This window comes from Epargyreus clarus, unplaced genomic scaffold, assembly GCF_041222505.1.
Source record: "Epargyreus clarus isolate Ecla_fem2 unplaced genomic scaffold, WU_Ecla_fem_2.2 ptg000034l, whole genome shotgun sequence".
Lineage (NCBI taxonomy): Eukaryota > Metazoa > Arthropoda > Insecta > Lepidoptera > Hesperiidae > Epargyreus > Epargyreus clarus.
In genome coordinates, this window is record NW_027332239.1 from 3,272,169 (window position 1) to 3,299,758 (window position 27,590).

General features: G+C 36.0%; 1 protein-coding gene across 1 annotated transcript; it reads right to left on the reverse strand.

The window, feature by feature from the left end:
* Nucleotides 1-27,590, reverse strand: Rh5 (Rhodopsin 5). The gene is made up of 8 exons (XM_073091304.1): nt 27,383-27,590; nt 26,705-26,896; nt 14,078-14,293; nt 13,631-13,761; nt 11,673-11,812; nt 2,572-2,765; nt 1,590-1,691; nt 1-1,030 (listed from the first exon to the last, which is right to left on the reverse strand). Exons 1-8 carry the CDS (start codon nt 27,433-27,435, stop codon nt 916-918), a joined length of 1,143 nt encoding a protein of 380 aa, XP_072947405.1. The 5' UTR covers nt 27,436-27,590; the 3' UTR covers nt 1-915.

Here is a 27,590-nt window from a genome sequence, read left to right on the forward strand (position 1 = left end):
AAATCTTAATCGGTAACTTAAATGGTGCAACCTAATTCACTTTTTCTTAAAATCTCTATTAAACGCTATGATTTTGAACTAATATATTATATCTTCTTAAGCATTTAACAATACATCACTACCAAGTCGTTTAAAAGTTTAAGTTCTAGTTATCTGATATTTGAATCAAAACAAAACGCTTTATAAAAATACCATGCATAGTTAATATCCTGTGTCCAATTCCCGATATCAAAGTTAGTTTACACAGAGCAAAACGAACAAAGCTGCGCAACCGAATTCATTTCGCAACGTAATAGAGCTGTCACTCTCGTGAAACGGATGTATGCAGTTTTTGGCATATCGACACATAAATTCAAAGTTTCGTAACATCACAAATGCTTTGGTTTTCTTATGAAATAAAAATATTTCTAAAATAATTGATATTAGCTTGTGAATTGTATCTAATGTAATTGAGTATACTCGTAATAAGCTCAATAACAGAAGAAGAAAACCTAAAGACACTAAGAGGCATTCAGAGGGGAAAGAGCCGGTCTGAGTGGCACCAATTAGAAGAGACATATGTCTTGGACTAATGGACTTTTAAATTATGAAGTGATTTTTATATAATTAGAACTATTATAATATTTTACTGCTTCATATATAATTCTTAATATACTGTGTTTAACATATTGTTTATATATTTGATGTATATATATTATTATTGTTGACTAAGATGACCAAAATAACTATGATATTTTGGATGATTCTCTATTACGGTACTTTGAAAATCAGAACAATTAGAAGAATCGTGATAGGTTGCATCATTTCCAGCTATATTCGGTATCCGTAATCAAGCCGTGTTATTGGTTACAAAAGAATCGTGAGACTAAGCTAAGTATATAAAGACGCGTCGCAAGTTTTTTTTTCAGTTCGTGTTTACGCTTCAGAGGGTGCGGTCGCAACACTGGTGCCGGTGGAGGCGTTGCTGGAGACGTTGTCGGGGTTAGGCTCGCGGACTCCCATCCATGGCACACGCTTTTCTAATTCCGCCCTGTAATATAATTACAACAATAAAATATATCCAAAAGTATCTTAGACTTGAGTGGCATTATGGCCAAAGTCCCCGCTAAGCAATCCTTTTGTAGAAATCCAGCGAAAGAAGTGAAAAAGGGAAGCGCTTAATTATGCATAACTTCATAATTTGTGACCACTAATCACTTTAAGTTCATTTACTTTCATAGCATAAATAGACCTGGGCATAGTTAGCTAATTGCATAAAACTTCCTGAAGTTTTCCAAGTCACTAAGTTATTAATCTTCCGAGATAAAGTAAGTTGAAGTCTATGGGAAAACTTAAGTATCTAGTTAAGAACTTGCTTTATATTTAATGAACTGAATCCGGATGATTCAATGACCAAACCATTATACAGTACACGAGTACAAGAACGTTCTGGTTTGATTCCCACGCAAAACTTATTTCTAACTTAATTTGAAGTTTCGTTTCAGATCGAGTGGGATCTCTACACCTTCCAAATCACGAAAAGAATCTTGAGGGTCACCCAATAACGCCACTGTATAAACCAAGTAAACAGTAATTTGTGGGTTTCCTACCTGTATCTTGGGTGATTGATAGCGTATACCCATGGATCCACGCATGATACAATCTTAGCGCATAGAGAGGGCACCATAGTCGCAACTGGCGTGAGGATAGACCTGAAAATGCAAAAAATAAATTTATATGAAGAAATATTTGCAGGTTTCAGGTCTCTTTTAGGTAGAATTGCATAGATACTGCCACACATGTGTCGATCTTATACCATGTTTGGATTCTACGAGTATGAAAATATTATCAGCTTTAAGGATAATCTTAAACTTAGTCCGCGATTATTAAGTCTACCAATTTGTAACAAATTACATAAGTACGTTACATACCCGAATATGTGTTCAGTTCATTTATATCTGTTTAGTTTAAAAAAGTAAACGGGAACATTACGACAGGATGTTTCGCCTGCTTAAAAGTTCATTAATTAACGTAAAGTACAAAGTTTACGGCCGCGCATAATTAATGAACTTAGGAACAAAACATCTGACAAGTGACAGGGATTTCAGTCATACGAGGACTGTATTATATATAAGTATCTATGAGATAAATTAATTATTAATGCTTGACAACGCGAGGAATAAGTCTCAGTGAAGTGGAAATGTAACAATTGAAATTATAGACGATGAAGGCAATACTTCACTGAAATTAAAGGCAAATAAGACAAAATATACAATTTCTGGTATTACATCAGTCAGATTTGACGGTGGTGGAACTCTTCGTGGTTCGACTCCGGACGCACTACCGCCACACCTATTTCTACCTTATAACAGCAGTGTACCGAGGCTTTGAAGGTTTGAAGGATGTGGTAAGAGAGACATACTTATCCGACGCGTTCCAACTTAGTCCTTAATAGTAGAAACGCTTCCGTGGCCGATCTCATAACTCTAAACTTATTTGGGGATGACCACAGATGTCCATAAAGGGCACTGCCACTTATCGTCAGGTGGGTCATATGCTGGTTAAACTCTTATATTGTAACAAAATTCTTACTTGTCGCCGAAAGCACCAGTCATGGTGACGAAGGCGTACGGTGTCCACGCGCACACGAACAGGAAGAAGATGGTGAACGCCACTTTAGCGATGCGGATCTCGACGCTCTTGCCCGCGTCATCCTTGTTCGACGCGAGGGACTTCACATTCATCTTCTTAGCTTGGTCCTTCAGCATCTTCTCGTGGTGTCGGACCTGGATGAGAACATGTGGCACTTGAATGTTGGGACCGTTTGCCATGGCAATGCTTTATACGAGGTGTCGCATTTACGGGTATCTTTTGATATTCGGCATGAGAGGGCAAAGACTAAAGATTTGGGCAAAGACTGTTTTATAGCATTATCGGAAGCTCATGATTTTGATTTATTCACGATTTTTTTCCATTGTTACAGTAAAAAATATTAATTAATTTGTTTAAACACAAACCTCCGAAATCTATAGCTGCGAACCTGATATTCAATAGAATTTCTAATGTAATGTAACTAAAACAACGAACTAATTAATTTGTATTCACGATACGCTACGTACAACACCTATTCAACTTTTTATTACACCAATCATGATTGATGTTTTAAGCTGTACGTGAAGCTTAGTTTGATTAGGAGGGAAGGTTCCGCATAATAGCGCCAAATCCCTTTGATGCCGAAATAAATTAATTTCCATGCGAAACCTCAACGATTCAAAGAGATGATTGCGAACATTTTTTTGGCAGTGTAATTTTGGCGGGCTTTATGAAATCCTTAGTTAACAGATCATTTGGAGCGAGAAAGGTTTCGGACAACTGAATGCTCAGCGCTGGAGTAATTAAAAATATATTTACAACGTTTGATGGTACAATGAATGAGTATCGCTCAAGTTTTGTACAGAAATTAATTACTTCCTTTTTTATTTGTAACAATATACATAACATTATTTGTTGCTTAATTACCTAAAGAGTGATAGAGATAAACTCTATTACATCCCTTATATAAATATACCAATATTTTAGGTAACTGATTGAAGAGTCTACAAAAGAAGAGATAAAAGCGTAGATAGAAAGTATTGAAAAGTTAAACCAATTATGATAGGATTTTCGTGTGATGATAGACGAATTTATAAGATTTACAATTGATAATATTTACTGAGAAGTTTATCATAAAAATAACTTCATTTTTCGTTCAATTATTAATACTCAATAACTTTGGCATCCAAATAGTCAAAGATTTTATCAAAATTTCATCGCTTTTGTAATTAAATGACCAAACTCGGGGATATGTCAAACTTCTTATTTAATTTCAAATGAGAAAAGTTATTGCGACTTTGTGAGAAGGCACGTCGGATTGCGAGTTGAGATGCTGAAGAAAAACTTTGAAAGTCGTTTAGACGTTTTAAATTACATAATTCAGGTATTTGTTCTTTTATTTCTATACGTGGTGGTACTATAATATCTTACTAACAAAACTAAGTTGACTCACTACAATATAGTTTAAAATAATGAGTTAAATTAGCGGTTGTTAAGTGAATGACTTGCAGGCCCCGTGTAGCTCGCAAACCTCTTCTTGGATGAATATCGGACTGATGAAGCCTTCAAATTTTCTAATAAAAAGAGAAATGCTATCTACACTAAAATAAAATGGTACCGTAGATCTAAATGTGACCTTTTCTAAGGGTAGTTACGTAATGCAAACATACAAATGTAATATGAAAAAGCCTTGGACTTTAAGCTCAGAAAGGCGATTTCCTTTTTATAACATTCCTTAGCAATTCCGTTCGAGGCGTGGAATTCGATTCAAACACAAATTGGAATCCATTTCCAAATTTCTTTGGTGAAATGTTTTCTTTATGGAACTACTGGAATTTCGTGAGTCACATTAAGGTACGGGTAAGTATTGTATTGTGTACCTACTACTAGATTATATTAGGGATTTTCTATACATATGGGATTATTTATAATTTTGTCTTCAACTACCAAACTAAGCTGATTACAACTGCCTAACACTATATGAACCACCAAATTATATGGATTTGTAGCCAATTATACAATTTGGTTGATTGTAGAAAAATAAAATTATTTAAATATCAAGTTAATTAACTGTTAAATAGGGATCTATAACTTTCATGACAATATTTTCTACATTCTTCAAAATCGATATTACTTATTGTACGCATAACCTTACAAAGGAAAAGTTTATCAAGTGTCTACAGAGCTATAATATTCGTATAAGTCGGAAAGCTTTTTATAAAGCTCGATAGCATTCAAGCGTCTGACAAACGATTAAGCTCCGCCTACACAAGGCTATAAGCCTATTTGTAGGAAAAGACGTTTAAGTTCTCGCGTCTTTACTTTATTATTTATATAAGCTTTTTATCAATTAGTTTGTTTATACGTAAGAGTGACATCTTTCAACTAAATTTGTAACTAATATATATTTACCAGATTCCCTATGGACAACTTAAATTTATTCGATAATAATATCACATTATTGTAATGTGATATTATTTAGCCAATCTGATAATAGACTTTGATGGAGGTTACAGTAACAAATAAAAAGAAATTATTTTCTTATTTACTTACTACTTATTAACTTCAAGTTTTTGGAGTCATTTCGGTGAATATCTGGTAGTAATTTCAATTTACTTTAGTACTTGAGTTGGCTTGTTAATAATACAAATGTCTTTCTCGTTAAACCATGTGCTTTTCACAGGTTTCACAGGGACTCGTTTTATTAATGATTCTAATTTCAAGCTCCGTTTCATTTTGATTAAGTCTGCTGTGTTGGACATTCAACGTAATAAACTGAGAACACTGAATATTGTTCGTAGCAGATTATAAAGAAATAATAAATGGTAATTATTGTACTTATTATCCACGCTATCGTTCTACATTGAAGCCACCTGGTGGAATATTTCAGACCTAATTTCGCAGAATCTTTCTCAAGGATGGAATATTTTATTTAGAAGCTGATTATGTAATCTTCCGTTATTGTAATCAAGATTAAAGTTTACAAGAGTCGAGAGTCTAAAGTTAATAATGAAGGAAGTACACATTTATTTAAAGACAATCTTATGTCAGCTTTATAGCTTTAAAATGTCCGATAAACCATCTGATAGATTAAAGACTCGCTTTTACATAGCTATAGGTATTCGTAGCAAAAGTACTCGCGTTCATTTTAATTACTTTTCCCGTTAAATCATGTCGCAGGTTTCGCACGGCACAAAGAGAGTCGTCTTATTAACGATTCTAATTTCAAGCTCCGTTTCATTTTGATGGAGTCGGCTGTGTTGGACATCGGACAAAAATAGGTAAGAACGGAAAATTCATTGCTGGCGACCAAATTAACAAGTACTACACGTTGTGGACTTTATTAGGTCTAATAGGTACGAGTATTTTTACTTTGTTATGTTCACTTGTAAGTTACAATGATTCGCTTCTTAATAGATTTTACGAAGTAATTAATTGTTTTCTAAATAATCGGTATTTAGAAGTTCGTTCATAGTCGCCATACTGGCCCGGCCAGACAAATACACAAATGATGGATTTCGATTTCTATTTTGATTCTGGGTGTTTATATATTCATCTTTATGTATCATGTACCGATGAACAAAATACTAAAGTTGGGCTTTGAGTGTGGAAAGTGGCCTTTATTAAAATCGCTAGACATCGTGTAGACTGCTCCGTTCCAAAGTGAAATAATGGCTATTTTAATCCGTTACGTATAAAACTTCTCTCGCATCTCGTTTGTACTGAAACAACCGCCTTAATCCAAGCTTAACACTACGCTTCTTAGCTACAATCGAAAACAGGGAGCAGAATAAAGTTACGAACTCGTTTAGCTGTTCCTTAACAAGTTAAACCTTTTTTGAGTGGACGTTAACTCGATAAAGGCTCCGAGGCACGCGTAATACAATTAATAATTAAACCGAGTATCTGTAACCGGGACGGAAACTTGATAACGAGTTCAAATCATAAACGAAATGAGTGTTTCTAAATGATTTTATGTCTTGTTCCTTCGTTTAATCAGTGCTGTTTATCTTATTTACAGTCTTAACGAGTTACTCCTTTGTTCAGTTAATACGGATTTGAGTATTATATTTTGGAACAGTCTAAAAGGCTGTCTTAAATTTCTAGTGTTTATAAGTAAGCTTAAAGTTATCAGATATACTAAGAGAATATAATGTAGTAAGGGATGATAAAGTAAAATGGGATTAAACGTTAGAATACGAGGCTTATGTGCCTTCCCTTTACGACATAAAATTAGCAGAGCAGTGCTTAGCACTGCTGGTAAGCAGCTTTAGTTATGGCGGTGGTACCCCCGAGTCGAACCACGAAGAGCTTAAAGACTTTTTAGTATCATATTTTTTTATAAGATTGAAGTAGCAAATAGGAATGGAGCACGAAGTCCACGTGATAGCAAGTGGTCACTGCTGGCCATGGACATTTGTACCCAACTGCATATAAAACAAGAGGTCTATCTGAAATGGGTCACCTGATATATAAATATGTATGGTGAAGGTCTCTCCGGAATCGAACATAGAGAGTTATTAATTATCTACTCTTATATCTTTATTAACCAGTCAAGCTTTATAAAGGAACAAAACGAATCATCTGCGTAGTATTAGATGATACAATGAAAACAAAGGGACACTATCAAAATATTCAAAGATGCTGGCTACTCGGGGACCAGTAAGCTAAACTCATGAATACAGTTAGAGGGCAAAGCAGTTTGAGTAAGACGCGGTAAATTGTCTATGCATAATGCGTGCCTTCTGATGAGCTTTGGGAATGCAATATCGATTTTATAAGCAGCCGTGTAGACCCTTCGTGTAGCCGTGTAGAAAGACATTGGAATTGAGTACTTACGAAAAATTATGAAACGTAAGACTTAATAATATTATTGCCTTATTTGCTGGATTATTTCTCAAATTGAGAAGATTTAAGGCCACAACCGAGTTGGGGCTGGCATTTTCTAAATAACAAAAATATGCTCTGTATACCACAGAACATATTTTTGTTATTTAGAAAACCATCAGACGTATAGATTTCCTTACGATGTTTTCCTGCATTGTTAAGGTAAGTTGCTAGGGAATACTCGTTTTTTTGTTAAGTGTGTGTAGTCTTTCAATCCGCACTTTGCTAGCATCATGAACTATGCCCTTAATCTCTTACACACTGAGAGAAGACCTGTAACCAGCAGTGGAAGAGTGATGAGTTGTCAACGTTTCAACTGTTTATAAAATAAGCTCTTTTGGATTTTACATTAACATTTATATTTACAGTACAAAAGTAGAGCAGCAAGTAGAGATATAAAGGCTAAGGCGGAATTCAGCGAGTAAGTTTGTTTGAGTTTGGGCTAAGGCTCAGGACTAGCTTAGTGCGGACTACGGACGTGTCCCACATTTCGCCTAGGATTTTTGGATGGAATGCTAATATTTTTGGTATTATGTAACTTACAATATTATTTAAGATTTATATGCTAAGTGTAAAAAGGTTTAAGATTAATATCACTACTCACTTCCTTCATGTGGGTGACGCTCATTTGTTTGGCAATATATTTTTGTGCATACATATTTAATTTTACCTATTTTATATAGGTATAGGTAAATATACGTCATGTACTTATTTTTTTTAATTTTTGACAGTAATGATGGCCGTAATGTTACATTACTGATGTAAATGGTATAACCGCGTTTTAAATCTTTAATTGAGTCATTAAAACTTGTTTTGAATTTCAAATAAGAAATTGTAAATTAATTGTAACTTATGTAGGTGTGCATGTTCGCACACATTATGTGTATATGTGTATAGAGCACAAACGTAATTAAAAAAAAATAAAGCTTGTAACACATCGTGGTCAATCTGAGTTCCAATCCACATCGAAATAGGTTATAATTTAGGACTTAAGATCATAAATACGTTGAGTTAGCATCAACCCACGTAGAAACCGTTGAAGAAGGGTATTTTCTTTAATCCTTTCGCTCGGAAAAGTTTTTTATCCAGTTAAATTACCCTTATCGATCAAACCGAAGTTTAGGGTCTTATTTATAGGTAAAATCCACAGAAGGGACCGAATGTTATCAGCGAATACTCTACTTTGATTAAATTGGATTTTAATCATGCTTCATTGCTTATAATCATTCAATATCTTTTTATATGGAGTAGGAAACGAGCATGCAGCCTCCTAATGGAAAAAGAGTTCTACTTATGGTTGGAAAAAGATATGATTATATACTTTAAGATATGTATGCCTAAGTAGACCAAACCAAAATATATTAGTTTTAGGCCCTTGTAACAAAGTGCAGAAATAAGTGCGAGCTAAGCGGTTTCCACCATTGGTGCATGGATCCACCATGGATGCATATTTATGCATTAGAGTATGCTCTCATTCTCTCTCCAATCTTGTAAAGCTACTCGTGTCCAACATTGGGATATTAAACAGGGTAGTGAGGTATGAGGTATGAGGACATTAAACAGGCCAAGTAAGGGCTGGTGTCGCTGCAGTCGAACCATTATGACTTCCACCTTCTTTAAGGCCCACTTACCCATTATAATGCAAAAGTTTGTTAAGACTTTAAAAAGGTCATAAAATAACCCATTATTTAATATATGTTATTAATAACATCTATTAACAATAAAACTATTCACCCATGCCATTTGCAAACCTCAATCTAAAATTAATCGGCTTACGAGATACACACATTACGGCGCCAATGCCGAATAGCGACTAGGTAGCTCAAATGAAATACTTCGGTGGATGGTTTCCGACATACTTCAGTACCTGCTCCGAGGTCGGGAACTATGTGAACTCAGTTGCGCCTGATCCCAACTGGTCGCAAATGTTTCGCATACTTGCTTTTATTGCCTGTCATAAAACCGCTAATAGACGGTCCAATACTTTCGATATGGTCATGGAAATGTGGAACGTATTTCTATGATCTTTGCTACGATAAATCGATCTACGTATGCGAGTGATCGATGGATAGACTAAGTGGAAATTTAATAATAAAAGAAAAAAGGAGACTCAACTTACTTCTCCGTAATAAAATATCTGTCAACAATCTTATTTAGATATATGTAGCTGTAATTGCTTTAAGTAAACCCTGGATGTTTGCCTAGTATTCTACGAGCTAGTTACTTTATGTGTTACAAAATATAAGGTCAAACTTAGGAAATTTTATAGTTATTTTTGGAACTTATAGAAACTTGATTTCCATAAAACACAACAAACATTTAAATAAACTGAAAACGGAAAAACTGTTACCGAAGTCAATGCAGTTTTACATGCACCATTTGCTCTAATACAAATTTGTATTACAAGTTCTCCGGAGCACCCGTAGAGTAGTTTTAGTTTGGTTATTTACTCACGGTTTTGTGGAAAGTAGTTTAAATCTGATTTATGAGTATGTAAGAGTTTGTAAGCTTAAATGAGTTTAACGAAATAACGTCGTAACGAAATATTAAAATAATGGAAGGTCGTCGCTCGATGAAGATTGTCGAATGTTGGTCGGTATCTCTAAAAAAAATAATTTACTAAACGTGCATTTTGTATTTCTAGTAATAATTTTACTTTTTATACAATTAACGTTATATGTATGACCATGACCATTGACCATGTAGTGAGCGGAGAAAAGTATTATTTTTTACGTTAAATGACGTGTGTATAATACTTTATCGTTAATGATTTCTATTGTAACTCTTATTATTTATGATAATAAATACATGAATACCCACCTTTTTATACCTTTATAGTTTTTAACATACATTCGAAACTACTCACACTAATACAAATAAATGTCGAATTGAGTAAAGTAATTGAAAAATAACATAAAATATATTCATTGTGATTTTATTAAGCGGATAAATGGAAGCTTAATGAATGTATGCCTGACACAACACGCGATCGGATTCATATTAATTAATGATGAGCCGAGTCGGCCATATTTGGTATTCGAGTACTTTAGTACTCATAAAAAAAGATTCGAGTTGGGACTTGAATTTAGAGTAGGTATTCATAATGTACTCAAGTTTGCATGTAGTATTCGAGTACTTTGTAACGCAGTCCAAAATAGTTCGTAGACAAAAAAACACTCACTAAACAAAACTAAACAAGTTTTAACTTACACAATTCCTGCTATACTCACTGGTTTGCCTATAAGTAAGGTACCTAAGACTCGAGGCAGTGTAGGAGTACTGTCAGTATTCGAGTATCACTGGTATTCGAGTACCTATACGAGTTTATGTAAGTACTCGAGTACTGACTCGAGTCGACCAGACTCGGCACATCTCTAATATTAATCGCGCATACATGTTTGCTGATTGAAATATCCATCTCGCCTGGATACAAATTTAATTTTATATTGTTTACCTCGCCAATATTATTATACGCCGGTATTCATTTCATATTATGAATGTATCCCTTTTTATACGTGTGTTTTATCTGTCATTAGGCCATTAGAATCGAATATGTAATTTATGATTATTTTGGACAAATGTATCAATTTTGATTTTTTTTTAAAACGACCGAATAAGTGAAATAACTGAATACAGGTTTTTGTTCAGTATAACAAGGGTTAATTTTAAGTATGGGGAGCATACAACTAAACGTTAATAGCAAAGTAGAGCCTTTTTCAAAGTAACTGAAAAGACTGAAGATGGCAGTATGTGTAGAGCTTCGCGGTTAATTGCTTGTAAAAGACATGTTAAAACGAATCCACTGATTCCTCATATACCAAAATCCTTCAAGTTGTTTGGGCTGTGGAGCGTACTAAATGATGAGACATACGTACATTACCCTCCACAGTCGGATAAAAATAAAGGTGGTAGAACCCTTTGTGGTTCAACTCCGGCGGCACCACCGCCACACCTATTTCTACCTAATAACAGCAGTGTTCGGCGCTGCTGTGTTCTGGTTTGAAGGGTGTGGTAAGGGAGACAGACTTTTCCGAGGCGTTCCATCTTAGTCCTCAGGGGTCGCGGCGCATCTGTGGCCGACCTCAGGTAGGAATATCTAATCCTATCTGGGGTTGATTACAGATGTCCATGGGCGGCAGTAGCCACTTACCATCAGGTGGACTGCATGCTCGTCTGCTACTCTTATATTATAAAAAAAAAAAAAAAAAACTCACGGCTACAAACAGCTGCGAGTAGAAATAGCAGATGAGCGACATCGGGATGCAGTAGCTCCACACGAAGATGCAGGCGACGAACACCTTCGTGTCCTGGTCTTCTGAGATGTAGTCGAACGAGCACGTCGTAAGGAAACCCTCTGGAACAAGAAAATGATAAAATTTTTATATACGATGATTTTTTTCTCTAACATAAAGTCATAGTTTTTTGACGTTTCACTTATCTTAAGATAACTTGTTTTAAAGACAATTATATACCCTATACCTAATTATTTCGTGAGTCCGAATATTTTGTTTTACGTTTTCTGGACTTCTCTATATATAATACGTACAAAGGATTAACTGCATAGACTCTATCTATAACCACGTATAAAGTTATGATAATAAGTTATTTAGATACTATGATCAAACCTAGGTACGTTTAATTGGTGTATGTGAAAATAAGAAAACAACGAGAATGAAGGTAGAACAAACGTAAAAGAGTTATTAAATTAACCCGATATTGTTCAAAACAACAACAAATCTATTTTAGTGAACATTAAAGTTCCAATTACCAATTACGTTGAACCGTGTTTAGATCTCAGATACACTTTTCAAATCAAGGATGTGGGCCGTCTGGTGCTTATTAAATTGTCGTCAGCTCATTTCTGAAGCGTTAAGTCCTTGGCCGGATGCTTACAATTTGTACCCAATTGGAGCAGTAAATCAGCTGTTTATGTCTTAATATAGTAGCTTTGGTATCTTCAGAGGATATGCCTTGGTAGGTAGTTACGTGTCAAAGATGACATTGGTCTATGAGTGCATAAAAATTGGTAGTTTTAGGATTTTTTATTAACTTGCTAAATAAGAACTTCCACTGAGTTGTTGTGTGATATTATGTGTGTAATGTGATGTTATGTCTTTAGGGCATTGGTTTAATCTTAATTACTCCCGTTAATATTGATACACGAGATAAAAACACATATTTTCTGACATAAAATTAACATTATGAATTTCTGAAAGCATGTATAAAATAATTTAGGAATTTAGGAAAACCTAATTCTTATAAAATGTTCACCCCCATTTTGTGAGGCGATGCGTTATTTAGAATTTATAAACGTGAGCGTTACTCTCATAACTCTATAACAATTTATGGTTTCCTCAGGTAATATTTCGCGTTAAATTGGCTGTGAATTGCGTTAAAGTCCCACGAGGGATCAAATAATATGGAATTTAGGGCACTCCGTCACTTTTATCTAACTGTTAATGTTTTAGGGTGGTTTGCATCATGTAACTTTAACATTTACAGAAGCCTAACCAACCGTCAAATCCATGGTTAAAGAAATAATCTGTTGCACCATTTTAGTTGCGGTTGAAATTACGTCATAACTAATACTTAACTTTAACCACTCGATCTAGATCGGTTTAAGTTACTGTATTTGTCATCTTCCCTCTCTGTCAATTTTCACTAAAATTGCACCACAAGTGACGTTAATGACAAATCAATTGGTGAAACACATAATTCTTACATTCCATCGCTACCGTCAAAGTTACTGTTATATTTAACTTTAACGCAAACTTTAACCGGGCTTTCGATGCAACCGACCCTTAATGACCTAAACTTTTTATTACGTTTTTGCAACTGTTAACAGTTGTGTGAGCATTTTTGAAAGTCAGTGTGGTCAATATTTTTAATAGATTGCAATATTTAATTGGATTAAATGATTGTTATGAAATTGTGTATCTTCAGTAGATCTGAGAATATGACGTAAATTATTTTTGTACCAGTTACCACTAAATGATAAGTGATTTTGCATTAATTAATTTTTGACATCAATAGCATCATATAGCAAGTTTTTTAAGCGACATCACGCAAGAAAGATTATTTATTCGTCGTGTATATTTTTTTGAATTACCTAGAATACTTAAATCTATACAAAATCCCACGATCGATATTACATTTTTTTCCACATACTAACCAGGTACGTATCTGCCCCATATCCTGAAGAACGGCATCACGTTGAATGGAAGCGCCCAAATCCACGTGAAGAGGATCAGAAGGGACGCTTGCACGTGGGTTATCCTGCCGTCCAGGGGACTTGAGATGGTCCTAAAAATGTATATATTTATAGAAGAAATCAGAATATATGTAGTTATTGATATTTTAGAACTTTTAGACATTACAAGCCTTATTAAGGAATACTGCGGTGGCTTTGTGTCTTTCGGTGGATTTCTTGTTCTATTTGGCATCGTAACTTGTAACCACTTAATATTTACAGGATTTTTTGGTCTTTAACGGCATCGTTTTATTCCTTTGCCTGTGTTCTACTTAGATTTGCCATAACTTAACTACTCCTATAACATGGTCCTTCAATGTTAATGACTTATTACATCGTAGGGTCTACAAATATTTCACAAAAACGCACTTATATCTGTCGAACGCGATGACAGCGTTCGTGATGGCACCGCCGATGCCGGAGAAGCCGCCTAAGACCGCGTAGATGTCGCAGCCGAGCTGGTAGCCCAGCAGCCGCTGGTAGAACGAGTTGACGATGAACATCGGCATCTCGAGCATCATCATCAGGTCGAATATCGCCAGGTTGATGACGAACATGTTGCTTGGGCTTCGGAGTGATTTTGATCTGTAACAAGGAGAATACCGTGACCATAGATTAGTAAAGATTACTCACTCCTAACAAGAAAATGTACCCAGTTTTGAGAATTAAAATAGTCGCGTAAAAAAAGTTTTGCCTCGTCTCCGTGCTAAAATGTCCCTAAAATATTTGAATTAATTATTTACTTAGTATATAAATTACGCAGTATTAGCTATTTATTCGTAAATTTTCTCAAAAAATGTTTTATTTGTCAAGAATTCAAAAAAAGAATTTACTAATAAGCCATTTGTGGCTTCATTCAATTTCAAGGCGGCGAAGTATCTTTACTAATCTATGACCGTGACAGATAAAACTTGATACGATAATAAAGAGTTTTTGAATTTCATGATTGAATTTCGATTTTGGCACATAAATTGCGTTATTGTAACATCATAGTTATATTACATAAATATTATGTAAATAAGACTCCTTCATCTAACGACATGTCCATGTTGTTCATCAACGTCATGTTTTATAGATTCTGTTATTTCATTTGTCACACAATTTTTAAACAGATTTAGGAAACGACAACGTAGTGTACATGATGCTAAATGGTTACTTCATGGACTTAATGTATCTAGTTTTTTTATAATATAGGAGTAGCAGACGAGCATGCAGTCCACCTGATGGTAAGTGGCTACTGCCGCCCATAGACATCTGTAATCAACCCCAGATAGGATTAGATATTCCAACCTGAGGTCGGTCACAGATGCGCGACTACGCCGCTACTCCTGAGGACTAAGCTGGAACGCCTCGGAAAAGTCTGCCTTACCACGCCTTTCAAACACAGCAGCGCCTAACACTGCTGTTATAAAGTAGAAATAGGTGTGGTGGTGGTGCCGCCGGAGTCGAACCACAAAGGGTTCTACCACCTTCAAAGAAGCGTAGCTAAGTTTCGATCGTCTCGTCTCTCTGACAACACCCTTCGCATTAGGATACAACGGTTAACGTTGATATTATAAAGCTTAACCAAGATACCAAATCTTATAGCAAATTTTACGAGTACTCTAGTATGTTTATAGTAAGTACATCTTTCCGTTAATTGCGTACATTAAACAATAAACAAAGAGGTGTAACGTAATCGGTTAATACGTCTGTACACAAGGGTATTAGCATTAGCGTCGTGGGAACTACGCACTACCATGTTGGCATGTGTACATTTTTTATGACAGTTCCTACTCTCGCCAAATGGGCCAAGATGTGTTACAACTATTAGAATTACGAGAGATTCTTAAAATGTGTTTGCAATATGTTAGGTTCAATTGAAGTTTTGTCTGTCTGTCTAAACGTTAGAAAAGTGTGTCAAAGTAATATGGCTGAATTTATTGCTGTTTCAATATTTGAATATTTTTTAAGAGTTACTGCGAATATTTCTTAATGTACTACAGGACATTCCTGTGAAAAAGCCAATGCTTGATTTTTGAACTTTGACTACATCCATAGTTTAAATAGAGTTTGTTTCAAAGATAATCTAAATATTGTAACTACATATAAAGTCTACCTGCTAGTATTAGACTAATTGCAATCAAAGCCGGGGCCCTTAACTAGTGAATGCAAAACAGAAGTTCAATGCACGGAAGGTTTAATAATTTTTCGTCAGCGCCACTCGTTCCATTTATCAAAGTGACATGTTACGCGTTAATCGTTTTTAATTAATATAAATGTCGCCGTATTTTAAGGGCCATTGATTTTGTTTTTGGGTATTTTTCAGTATATGCTGGTTCTTTCTTTTATAACATTTCGTCAGGACAGGCTTTATTCGGGATCTAAATTCAATCAAAAGAGGCCATACAAATTTATTTGATCTAAAAATTCGTATTACCTTTTAATGTCAAAATTGGAACTCTAAAATATAAATTTGATAAAACCACAACCGGAACCGAATTAAAATTAAATACCAATAAAATGGTTATATTTTATCTGGATCTTAATATTATTATCTTTATTACTTATTATCTTTAGTATTACTCTAATTGTCTAAGTATTTTGATTGGACCTTATGTCGTAAAATAGAGGATTTGATTAGACATGCACCACACTATTAAGAACACATGTAGAAACTTTGAACAACCATTCTAATTACTGTGTACATTAAGTACAGTAACAACTAAGCAACTAACTAGTAGCGAACTACAAATAATGTAGGCTCCGCTTAGAATGTTAAGCTGTATTATTGTCTCCTCGCTGCTATTTGTCTTTCAGTTCATTAGAGGGTTGATTACGTTCTATGGACTCGGGAACTAATACTCGTATCACTGGGGCGAGTGATATGAGCAAGTATTTGATTCTGAGCGGTATTTGCTGCAAACAGTTTCAAAGCGAAGTTCTAGCTAAGAATATTGTAGCCTGTAATGGTTCTTCTGTCACGGTTTGGTGTTTATCCGAACTTTATCCTATTTCGTAGCTCTACGACTACGTAATGTTAAGCTAGCTAAATACGCGGATTTCATGTTATAAATCTGAACGTTTGTTTGGTATATATATATTTAATGAATAAATTGTATGTTAATATTACTTAAGTCAAGTAAGTGAAAAGTGACATGTATTCTTTTGCCGTTAAAGCGAATTTGAAAGTTAGTCAATACGTTTTTTTTGTAGGAATTCGAAATACTTATGTTTGAAATAAAAAAAAAAATGTGTTCAGCAGTGGGACATAGAAATAGTTGCAGCCAGTAATTATTGTTTGAGACTATTGTGATGACGAATTAGTATCTTTTATATATTTACGTGTCATCTAATAGCTTTATACTTATTGCTAAATGAAAAACATGTACAACTTCATTATGAGCATAATTAAAAGCAATTTACGACATATCCTACGCTACATGAGGTTGCCATTATTTGTCTTCCAGCTCATTAAGGGTTTGATTAAATTCTAAGCGCTCGCCCCAGTTACATATGATACTGATCTCGTGCGTTGAGTTGGAACTTTCCTTGTTCCACTGTTACATTGTCAATAATGTTTTTTTTTTTTTTTTTTTTTTTTATTAAAATGCCTTGAGTCACTTTTGATAGGTGTAATTCACATATTTGGGAAAATTTTGATTTGACAATCTGTATTGTGATTTACGAAGGGTAGATCTGTGAGTCAGGAGATGCTATTGGATACATTCCCCGGACCCAAGACCTCCCGGGACACACAAAATAAAGTTAAGAAATAGAGTTAAATGCTCTGCTGCAACAACAAATAAATGACAATGAAATCGGCGAAGAATGTTACAAGTATAAAAAGAGTATATAATTAAGACGTCGGTGCATAAAAATATAAATGTAAATCCCTTCGTATGCTCGATCCCGCATATGCGAATTAAGAGTCCAGGTGTCCACGCCCCGCTATTTGATACAGTGCGCTTCCACCTGGACCCGATCGATGCATTCTGTACGAAGGATTTACTCCAACAAACAACAGAACTACTAGAGAAAAGAAAGAAATACTCCACCTTCATAAATCGTTCTGCGTGCGCGATCTCGCATATGCGAATTAAGAGTCCATATGTCCACGCACCGCGATTTGATACAGTGAGCTTTCACATGGACCCGATCGCTGCACTTAAGGCAGACGAATCATGAATGTGGCGCAGATGAGGTATGAAGTATATATACTTGATTGTTCACAATTCTCTGCATGCACCATCTCGCAAATGCGAAATTAAGAGTCCATGTGTCCACACTTCGCTATTTGATACGTTGCGCTTTCACATGGACCCGATAGATGCATTTGTACAAAGTAGTGATCTATTTTACTAACTGAGCAGAGCAAATGACGAAGAACAAAAGAGGGAGAGAGATGAGATTGACATGTATGTATGAGATGATTAGTGTATATATATTTATGAAAAATGAAATTGACTATTACTACGATGTATGATCCCATGATGATGAATTAAGAGCCCATGCCCCGCCGCTCCGCTATTTGATACGTTACGGAGGGGCATGTCTCGATCGATACATTCTAAGTTGAGCTATTTCACGAAAGTAAGAGTAGAAATATTAAAATGATTATATATATATATATATATATATATATATATCTATGAAATTTAAGCTATTGCGATGCATGATCTCATGACGAATTAAGAGAGCAAGCTCCGCCGCTCCGCTATTTGATACGTTACGGCGAGGCATGTCTCGATCGATGCATTCTAGGTTGGGCTATTTAATTTTATTTAACGATAGTATGAATAAAAATATTGAAATGATTATATATATATATATATATAAATTTAAGCTATTGCGATGCATGATCTCATGACGAATTAAGAGAGCAAGCTCCGCCGCTCCGCTATTTGATACGTTACGGCGGGGCATGTCTCGATCAATGCATTTGATGCATTTGAAATGGCTATTCGAGCTAGAAACAGGTAAAGTATATAAATATATAAAACGAGATGAAAAATAATGTTATGACAAATTAATATGAAGAGTTGATTCTATAGATAATTAGCGCATTATTAGATACTTGGGTTGTGCCCGTAATCGACTCTATTGTCGATTCTGGTCCTAATTGATCGCACTATGGGACAGGCATTGGATGTCGCAGCATGTGTGGTGCTGTCACTGGTCTTAAATTGCACATTTCGTTTGACGCAGTGGTAGCATTTGCTATCCTTCGTCCTGTTAGGGCATTGGCCGACCACGTGCGAATCAGCACAGTGCGCACAGTGTTCCTCAGCCGATGGACACTTGGTCTTGGTGTGCCCGAAGTCGAGGCACCTGTGGCACTGGACAAAAGGTGAAAAATTTTCCACTCGCACACGCTGGTGATCGACACATACACGCCCCAACTGAACAAGCGTGCGCCAAACGATCGGCTTGGCTTGCAGCACCACGTTGTATAGCTGCGGGTTCCGGTTCTGCCTCAAGAACCGGACACGAAGGTCGTCCCTCTCCTTCACCACGTTGTGCAGCTCTTTGTTTTGTTGGCACATTACAGCGACCAGCCTCATGACAGCATGACATGAGAGCGACCTCAGAGACATCTCGAGACACCCCCTTGAGGATGGCCATAGGCGACAGACGGCGAGCGGGCTCGACAGTAACGTCTCTGGCCCCACTGAGTCTCTCCAAGGTGTCTGCCCGTTGCGCGTCCGTTTCAAACTCTATGCGTAATTTGTTGTGAGACACTGTCTGGACGCGCACCGGAGCGAAATTCGACTCCCTGAAAGAGATGCTCTTCCTCCACGCCTCGATAGCCGCCTGCTTGGTGGTCACGGGGGTGTTCGGCGTGACAATGATGGCCGGTCTAGTCGTGGGCAACAGCTGAGGGCCATTGCCTCGCGGCTTTAAAGCGCTTCCAGAAGCAGCGGCCTGGGCGTACGATGGGCGGCCCGGATCAGTCGGAGCAACAGGCTGCCTCGTGCGTGGCTCTAACTTTGCAAAATTGCGTAGCTCCTCACGCACGCAGGCAACTATCTCTTTCCTCAAACTGTCCGAGGATAGTGGCGGAGCAGGGGTAACTGAGGCGGGGAAGGGGACAGCCACGGCAGAGGTAGTGGCGGATGTTGTCGCCATATTTTCGAGCACCAAGGTGGCTCTTCGTATTTCCTCGGCGGCAGCGCAAATCAGGCGTTTATTTACTGCGGTCACGCTTTTGCCCGCAGTGACCGCCGAGGTGATGCAAGATGCCAACTTTCTAACTACCTCCACGTAGCCGTCCCTGCCCACGATCTCGGCCGCTGTGGCCGGTAATTCCGGCGGAACGATGTTTGGAGCCATTTTTGTTAATTTATTATAGATGTGGAAGCGGAAGGGAATCGATTCCGCGAATCGTCAAAAATTCGAGTCGCGCAACCGATTCTCGTCCACTTTAGTGAATGAATTGAGGGTGGGTGGGCGGGCAAACTTTTCAGATTTTTCCGTCTAAAAAGGCAAATTCCCGCGGAACTACTGAAGGTATCCCGTCGGGAGCGGTGTCTATGGATAGGGGCTGAAGAGGAGCAGATAATGACAAAGGAATGAAGAAGATAGCACGTCGGAGCGCGGAGAAATCGAAGAAAAGCAAAAGGCGTCTAGTGCGAAAAATGAGAAGTGCTATTATTATTACAATTTTGCGCGGATCGGAGTGAAACGTATATGGGAAGAAAGGTATTGATGAGACAAAGCTAACGATATCAAATTTATTCACGTAGGGCCGCGGACGGCGAAGCTACAGTGGTTTCAAAATGTAGTGAGAATATTGTCAATAATGGTTGTAACTCATACAACAATACTGAAATTACTGCAAAGCTTAAAGGCAGAACAGTTCTAAGCAGCACTGCACATATTAGACGGCTGAAATTGTCAAGAAATATAATGCTTTTGTACAGACAAGATAAATAAACTTCTGATAACATTAACTTAGTGGTAAAAATTAGGCAATTAGATTGGAATGTAAATCTACTCCTATGAGTATTAGAAACTATTATCATTAAATGACACGAACAATAATGTTTAGAACGGTTATACACGGCTACGTCTAGCAGTGATGTGGTACCGCGTTTTGTAAACGCGCGTTCGCATCGCTACTGACGCGCGACTTTATATGCGCTTTCGCGACTGTTTATTTGTCAAGTGCGTGTAGTGTTCTTCCCTCACACAAAATATAAGCGAAATTATTTATTATTTGTATGTAAGATAAAAAGCAGTGATAGCCTAGTGGTTAAGAAACTCGGCCTTTCGATCGAAGCGTCCGAGGTTTAAATCCCAGGCACGCACCTCTGATTTTTCAAAACTATGTGTGTATTAGAAATTAAATGTCACTTGCTTAAACGGTAAAGGGAAACATCGTGAGGAAACCTGCATACATGAGAGATTTATAAAAAAAAGAATTTCAAAGGTATGTGAAGTCTACCAATACGCACTTGGTCAGCGCGATGGACTATGGCCTAATCCTTCTCATTCTGAAAGGAGACCCGTACCCGGCAGTGGTATGAGACAATAATGGGTTGATGATGATGATGATGACGATATTATCTATTAGAAGTTATGAATTCATGTTGCTATAGTAATCGTAGTACACTCGAAACAGGCATTTTCATTACCGAAATGTATCTGTCAGCCAATACAATACGCACCAAAAATCTGTGTCTGCACCGTGTGGTGTATTTTAATGCGAAAGGTTTAAATAACGTGTCTGAATATAAATGAAAACAAAAGCGTAACTGGCAGTCGAAAACACGTGCTTTTGTAAAACAAATATTTGTACGAGTATTACTCTTTGTTTCCATTTGAATGTGGGGCATGTGACAATTGAAGTGGCGATTGACAAAAAAAAATTGATTATAATTTATGTAATACATTGAGAATAAAGTATCATCAGTTAAATAACGAAAAATGCTTTCTACATTCACAGCTCCACACCAGGATTCCCTATGTCGTAGGTCATATGGACACACAGAGAGACAAATACATAAACAACCAGATCCAGCGACAAAAATCTAAATTCATCATTCAGATATGTCTGGCCGGGGATTGAACTCGGAGCCTCTGCGCGTCCGGTATAGTGACCGCTCCGGTACTTGGGTATTCATGAAGTCGGTTAAAAATAAATAAAGAATTTTATATGGCGGTTTGCAGTAATTCATGCACACTAATGCATCCTACTATATACGCAAACGTTTTTATACGTTTTGTATGCCTTTTCTGACTAATGATAATAATTATGATAATGAAATTATAATAACATATTATCTTTCCTGCTTTCTCAATATTTTCTTCGTGACATAACTTCATTATTGAATTTTTACGTTATTTATTTCCCTTATACTCTGATAGTAAGTTCAATATTACTTTAACATTTCAGTAACAGATTTCAAGTGAGTGTCGGAGTTGCTCGCCGCAAGTTGGAAACGTTTCCTGTGTTCGCGACGTACTCTTATTTCAGTTGGAAAGCTAAGCGCCCACTGCGACGGCGTATTTATTTGTTTTAATTTTTCATTAAATAACTTCAAACACGAATCATTTCAAAGTTATATAAGTAATATAAGTAGGGGCTCTTCAAAAAAGGTGTAAAAAGAGCTCTCCTCCACAGCCGGCGATGCATTGGCGACTCCTCTGGTGTTGCAAATGTCCATAGGCGACGGTGACTACTTCCCATCAGGTAGCCCGTCTGCCTCATCGTTTAGGTATAATTATTTAAAAAAAAATATATATATATATAAATTATTTAACGAATTATTCGTTATAGCTGCTGTCTAGATATTTACTCCTGTAGTTATTTCAAGCGTTGTGTTTTCTGGCTGGTGACAAATGCCTATCTACCCCTAAGGGTTGAATATCTTGTTTGTGTGTTTCTTCCTTGCCTTACCCTCCAAACGGAGAAACAACGAACGCGCAAAATGGGTGTACGGGTGGCGCCTCTGGCATCGAATCATGAACTAAATTCTCACCAATGATCTTAGCAATGGATGTATTGGGTTTAAGACGAAGAAGATACATATGTGTAAACATGTCTTCTTCTATATATATATAAATTAATAACACTATATAATGTTTTCTTTTAATGTAACACCCACCACAACATTTCTTCATCAACAAGGTTTAACTGGTGGAGAATGGTACTAGGCATTAAGTTCGTCCTTTTTAGCCCTTAGCCCTAGTTTATAACAAAGTTTAAATAAATAAATAAAGATAAGAATACTTATAGCAGTTTTATTGTGCGCTTGTCCTAAGTATTTATCCGTCGATTGTTCCAGTATCTGGGCCATTGGAACAATCCATTGGTACTTATTTGTTTAAATAATCATTTAAAAACTTTAAACTCGGTTTGAGAGCCCAGAGCAGACGATGGAATATAATTGGATGAAAACTATAGGTTTAATATAGAAAATGGACCAGATTAAAAATAGTTATGTATTTTAGATTATTGTGACCAAAGTTCGATGATTTGGTTCCATTAAAAATAATGTTATTGTTTGTTAGCGAACTGGTGAGCAGCTGTCATTAAACTAGTGTAAAATCTTTTTATTATTTTGGTTACCCATGATAAGCCGTACCGTCTTATAGAGCATAAATAATCTAATCTCATATGGATTTGATTAAAATGGTTTGGATCAAAAATCTAAAATAGCCTACGTAGTTTCAGTTGGAAAATAGAAAGATTTAGATATAAATCTGATGATAAATCTATGTCTAAAGTCGGATACTTTGAAGAATATTCATAAACAAACTTCGCTCTACACAAAGTGTGATTTCCCAAGTAATCCCACTGAAATATGTTGCAAGTTTCCTTCACACATCACTGTGCTAGATCTCTGAGGGGCCCAGTTGGGAACTGTGTTCTATTAACTGAAATTACACTACTGTTTTATTTAGTGGTAGTAATAGCAGGTACAGATGACCGCAAAGATTCTTCTATGTTTTAATTCGAATTATGCATTTTTAGTGTGAAAGCACTCTCATGGTAGTATCTTATCGTGGTTTGACTCTGAAGACACTACTGTTACATTTATTTCTGTCTTAAAACAGCAGTATTAAGTGATTCTGTGTTATTTTTATGTGAAAATAATTAAGTACTAAAGTGCTATATTGGAAAATGAATTTGGTTTAAATTGCTATTCAAATTATGAGCCAGCTCTAATATTTAAGATCCACGCAGTCTGGTACAAAGTACCTATTGCGGATTCGATCTTTGGGTAAACAAAACATTTTAGTGATGAAATTATATTTTCGTTCTGAATTTTTGTGACTGCGCGCTTTTGGACACAGAAAGACGATTCGACCTACAAGGAAGGATAATGTGTTCTATGAATGTAGAAAGAGTTATTTTTTATTTACCTCTCTGTCAAAGGACAAAAGGTAAAGAAAGAAATTGGGACACTATAGTCCTTAAAGTTGATTTAATTTTTCATGAAATCCTTTTAACTCTCGATCTTTGAAAATCTTAATTAAAAAGTCAAGTGACAGCGCAGTCGACGGCGTAAAATTGTTCGCATTATTAATTCAGAACCAGTACATCTGGTTCCGATCTTTTGGAATGTTAATTCATTTCTAAACTTCCTCCTAAGTCTTCAGTGACACGGGCTTTCTAAGACCGAGGAATCTTCGCAAATTGTTTGTTTGTGCTTTAATATTACGTCTTTTTGTGACGTTCTGAATGAAAATAACTATAAACAATATTCGGTTTATAAAGGAGGAGGTAAAAACTCTCATTATTAATGTCTTTGTGACATTGGTTAAATATATGAAAAATATTATTGATATACATATATCTGCAGTCAAATAGGTACTTTATTTATATTTTCTGAGTTTCCATGATAATATATAGAAGATTCATTCTATTTTAAAATCACAACTAAATAATATTTCTTCACAAAATACTGTTTACTCCCGGAACTCGGATTATCTTATATATAAATTTTTCGTGTCACAATGTTAGTTACCGTACTCCTCCGAAACGGCTTTACCGATTTTCATCAAATTTTGTATGCATATTTAGTAGGGCTGAGATTTTTTTTTATAATATATAAGTAGCAGACGAGCATGCAGTCCACCTGATGGTATGTGGCTACTGTCGCCCATGGACATCTGTAATCAACCCCAGATAGGATTAGATATTCCTACCTGAGCTCGGCCACAGTGCCGCCGGAGTCGAACCACAAAGGGTTCTACCACCTTCAAATCGGCTACTGTCTATTTTTCATACACCTACGTGATAAGGGTTGCTCACCGTTATTTTTTTTTGTATATGGCAATAACGTTTGCCGGGTCAGCTAGTATAATGTATAATTCAGTTTTGACAACAAGTTTTATATTTTGCAATCACAAGAAAGTACCTGCAAAAATTCATATTTTTTGTTTAATGATGATGATCATGATTATTTAACGTCTTTTATCATACGTATTAAATGTATTTTTTTGGAATATTCGCTGCTATTTCTATTATTGAGTGAGTTACTTCTATATCAAAGTTTTGGCTTAATTAAATAGCCGAGTGACGTAGCAGCGTCTAATTGTTCGGCATTATTAACTCGGTACATCTGCTCCCGATTCTGAGTGTTAATTCCTTCCCAACTTACCCCTCTCAGTCTCAAGTTAAACGGGCCGATTTCCAAACCATCGCTTAAGATGTTTGTTTTATCCACTAAGTAAATTGTGAAAATTTTGAAGACGATTTTAGGCGCAACCAACTCCATATTGAACAAAGTTTCTACCTGAAGTTCACTACAGATGCTTTGCCACTCCTGTAGGACTACCATGAGTTTACAAAAGTATTACTCGCTAGCGACTGCGTAAAATAAATGTATGAAAAATTGTACAGCGCCTCTGGTGGTTACTCGTAGAACTAAAATCCGTAGTGACGTAACTCGATACGTAAAAAACCTATCGAAATCAAATCGCTAGCGAATGTCATTATGATCTATTGCCATACAAATTCGGTCCCATGAGTCATTAATTTGACAGACGTTGTCAAGAAATACCGTAACGATAGTAGTTATGTTATTCACTAGCAAAATGACAATAGTTTTCTATTTACCATTTCTATAGTGGCGTTTCTATGCCAACTCATGGTAATGCTACAGGAATGCTAAGATTGTCGCATCACGTTTGTTTAAAAACTAAAGACCTCGTCAGCAATAGAACCTAAAACATCTTTATTAGAATAATTCGAAAATAGTAGGTACAAAATCAGGAAAATATAATGTATGAAGCGATATGAATAAAATATAATATTGATAACATCCTTGATACATAAATAAACAAAGTTCCGTGTATTTCGTTACTCGTATAAAGCTCGTCATTAGTTCTATTCAGTAAGTGGCCCTCTAAAAGCGCTTTTATGAAACGGGGACAACTCTGCATACATTAGTTGGAGCATTATTATATCTGTGAAATATTGTATCGTTCATTGAAAAAGGTAAGCAGGTAAGGGTTAAAAGATATGACTATAAGGAAGAAAATACTTTTCGCTTAATATGAACGTATGAATGAGTCGTGACTTCGTGACTTAAGTTTATTAAAGAAGAGATTTTTAGTGGTTCGTTCCTGGTGGCTGGTGAGTTGTCTTATAATTTGAGTGTCGTTGTAGACTGACAATTTTCTGAGAAGAAAATATATGATACCTTGTTGTCTAAGTAGTGTCGTGATTTTAAATGTAATATCGACCGAGATGACAGACTGATAATACTGACTGAAATTTTTTTTTTTTTTTTGGGGCAGTCGGTAGATACTCGTATTTAGCGCCAGAGACGGTATCGATTAACATGTAAAATAAAAATGATTTTTCCTGAACAGTGTAATATTAATGAAAATCAAAAAGTTATAAAGCAAGTATAACAAATAAATCTAATAAAAATATAACTATAATCAATAATAAGTATTTTTATTTTACATCACCAAAAGATCAGTGAAAAAAATATCGAAGGAATTTAATAAGGAGAAGAAAATTATTAAGGATAAAATTTAATGTATTAATGTACTTACGTGCTAAAAATCCAAACGACGATGCCGTTGCCCAGGGTAGACATGATCATGAGGATCGTGTAGATGAAGGCCAGGCCGAAGTGCCAGAACTTGTTGACGGCAGGGAAGCTCCGCCAGTGCTCGTGCACCAGGTCCTGATGCTCTTCTGGAATGTTCCATCCCAGCATGTGCTCTTCGATCTCCTCCGCTACCCTGGTAAGTTTAAAAAATAGACAGTGTTTCTAAGAAATTACATTAAATTATGTTGAATACAAATAAGTTTATTAGGCTCTTGAAACATAAGCTCCTACGGCGCGGGGTACCTTTTGAAGGTTTCCCCCTCGACAACAAAAAAAAGGCTCTTGAAACATTATTAAAGACCTTGTTGGTGTATTATTTTGTGGTAAATAGAAAAAAATAGGTGTGCCGAGCGGTTAGTAACAATTTTGCAAGGTATTTTTGCCACGGAAAAATAGAAAAATGAGTGGTTTTCTCTTTGACGGGACACGATTTTTTTTATAAACTCCATAAGTAATTAGAAAATAACAAAAGATGTACATAAAAAAAACATAAAAAATATAAAAAAATAGGCAACGTATCTGATATGAATCGCGGACATGAAAATCGATAATTACCGTTTTCAATAATAAATATAAGTCAAGAAGAACAAAATCTAAAATATTTTAGTAAAATACTTACATTTTTAAAGGGTAGGCCATAGGGCCGATGGTGTCGGTGAAATTCATCGCCATTTTGTGCCGCGCCTATAAACAAGATGGCTGAAAAGTGACCCAACAGCTTGATTCTATTGTACCATTTGTTAAGAAAATTTTGTTTTCAGGTGAAATAAAAAAATATATTGGAGTTTAATGACGAAGTGAGTAGTCCGACTGACTGTCGCTTCTCA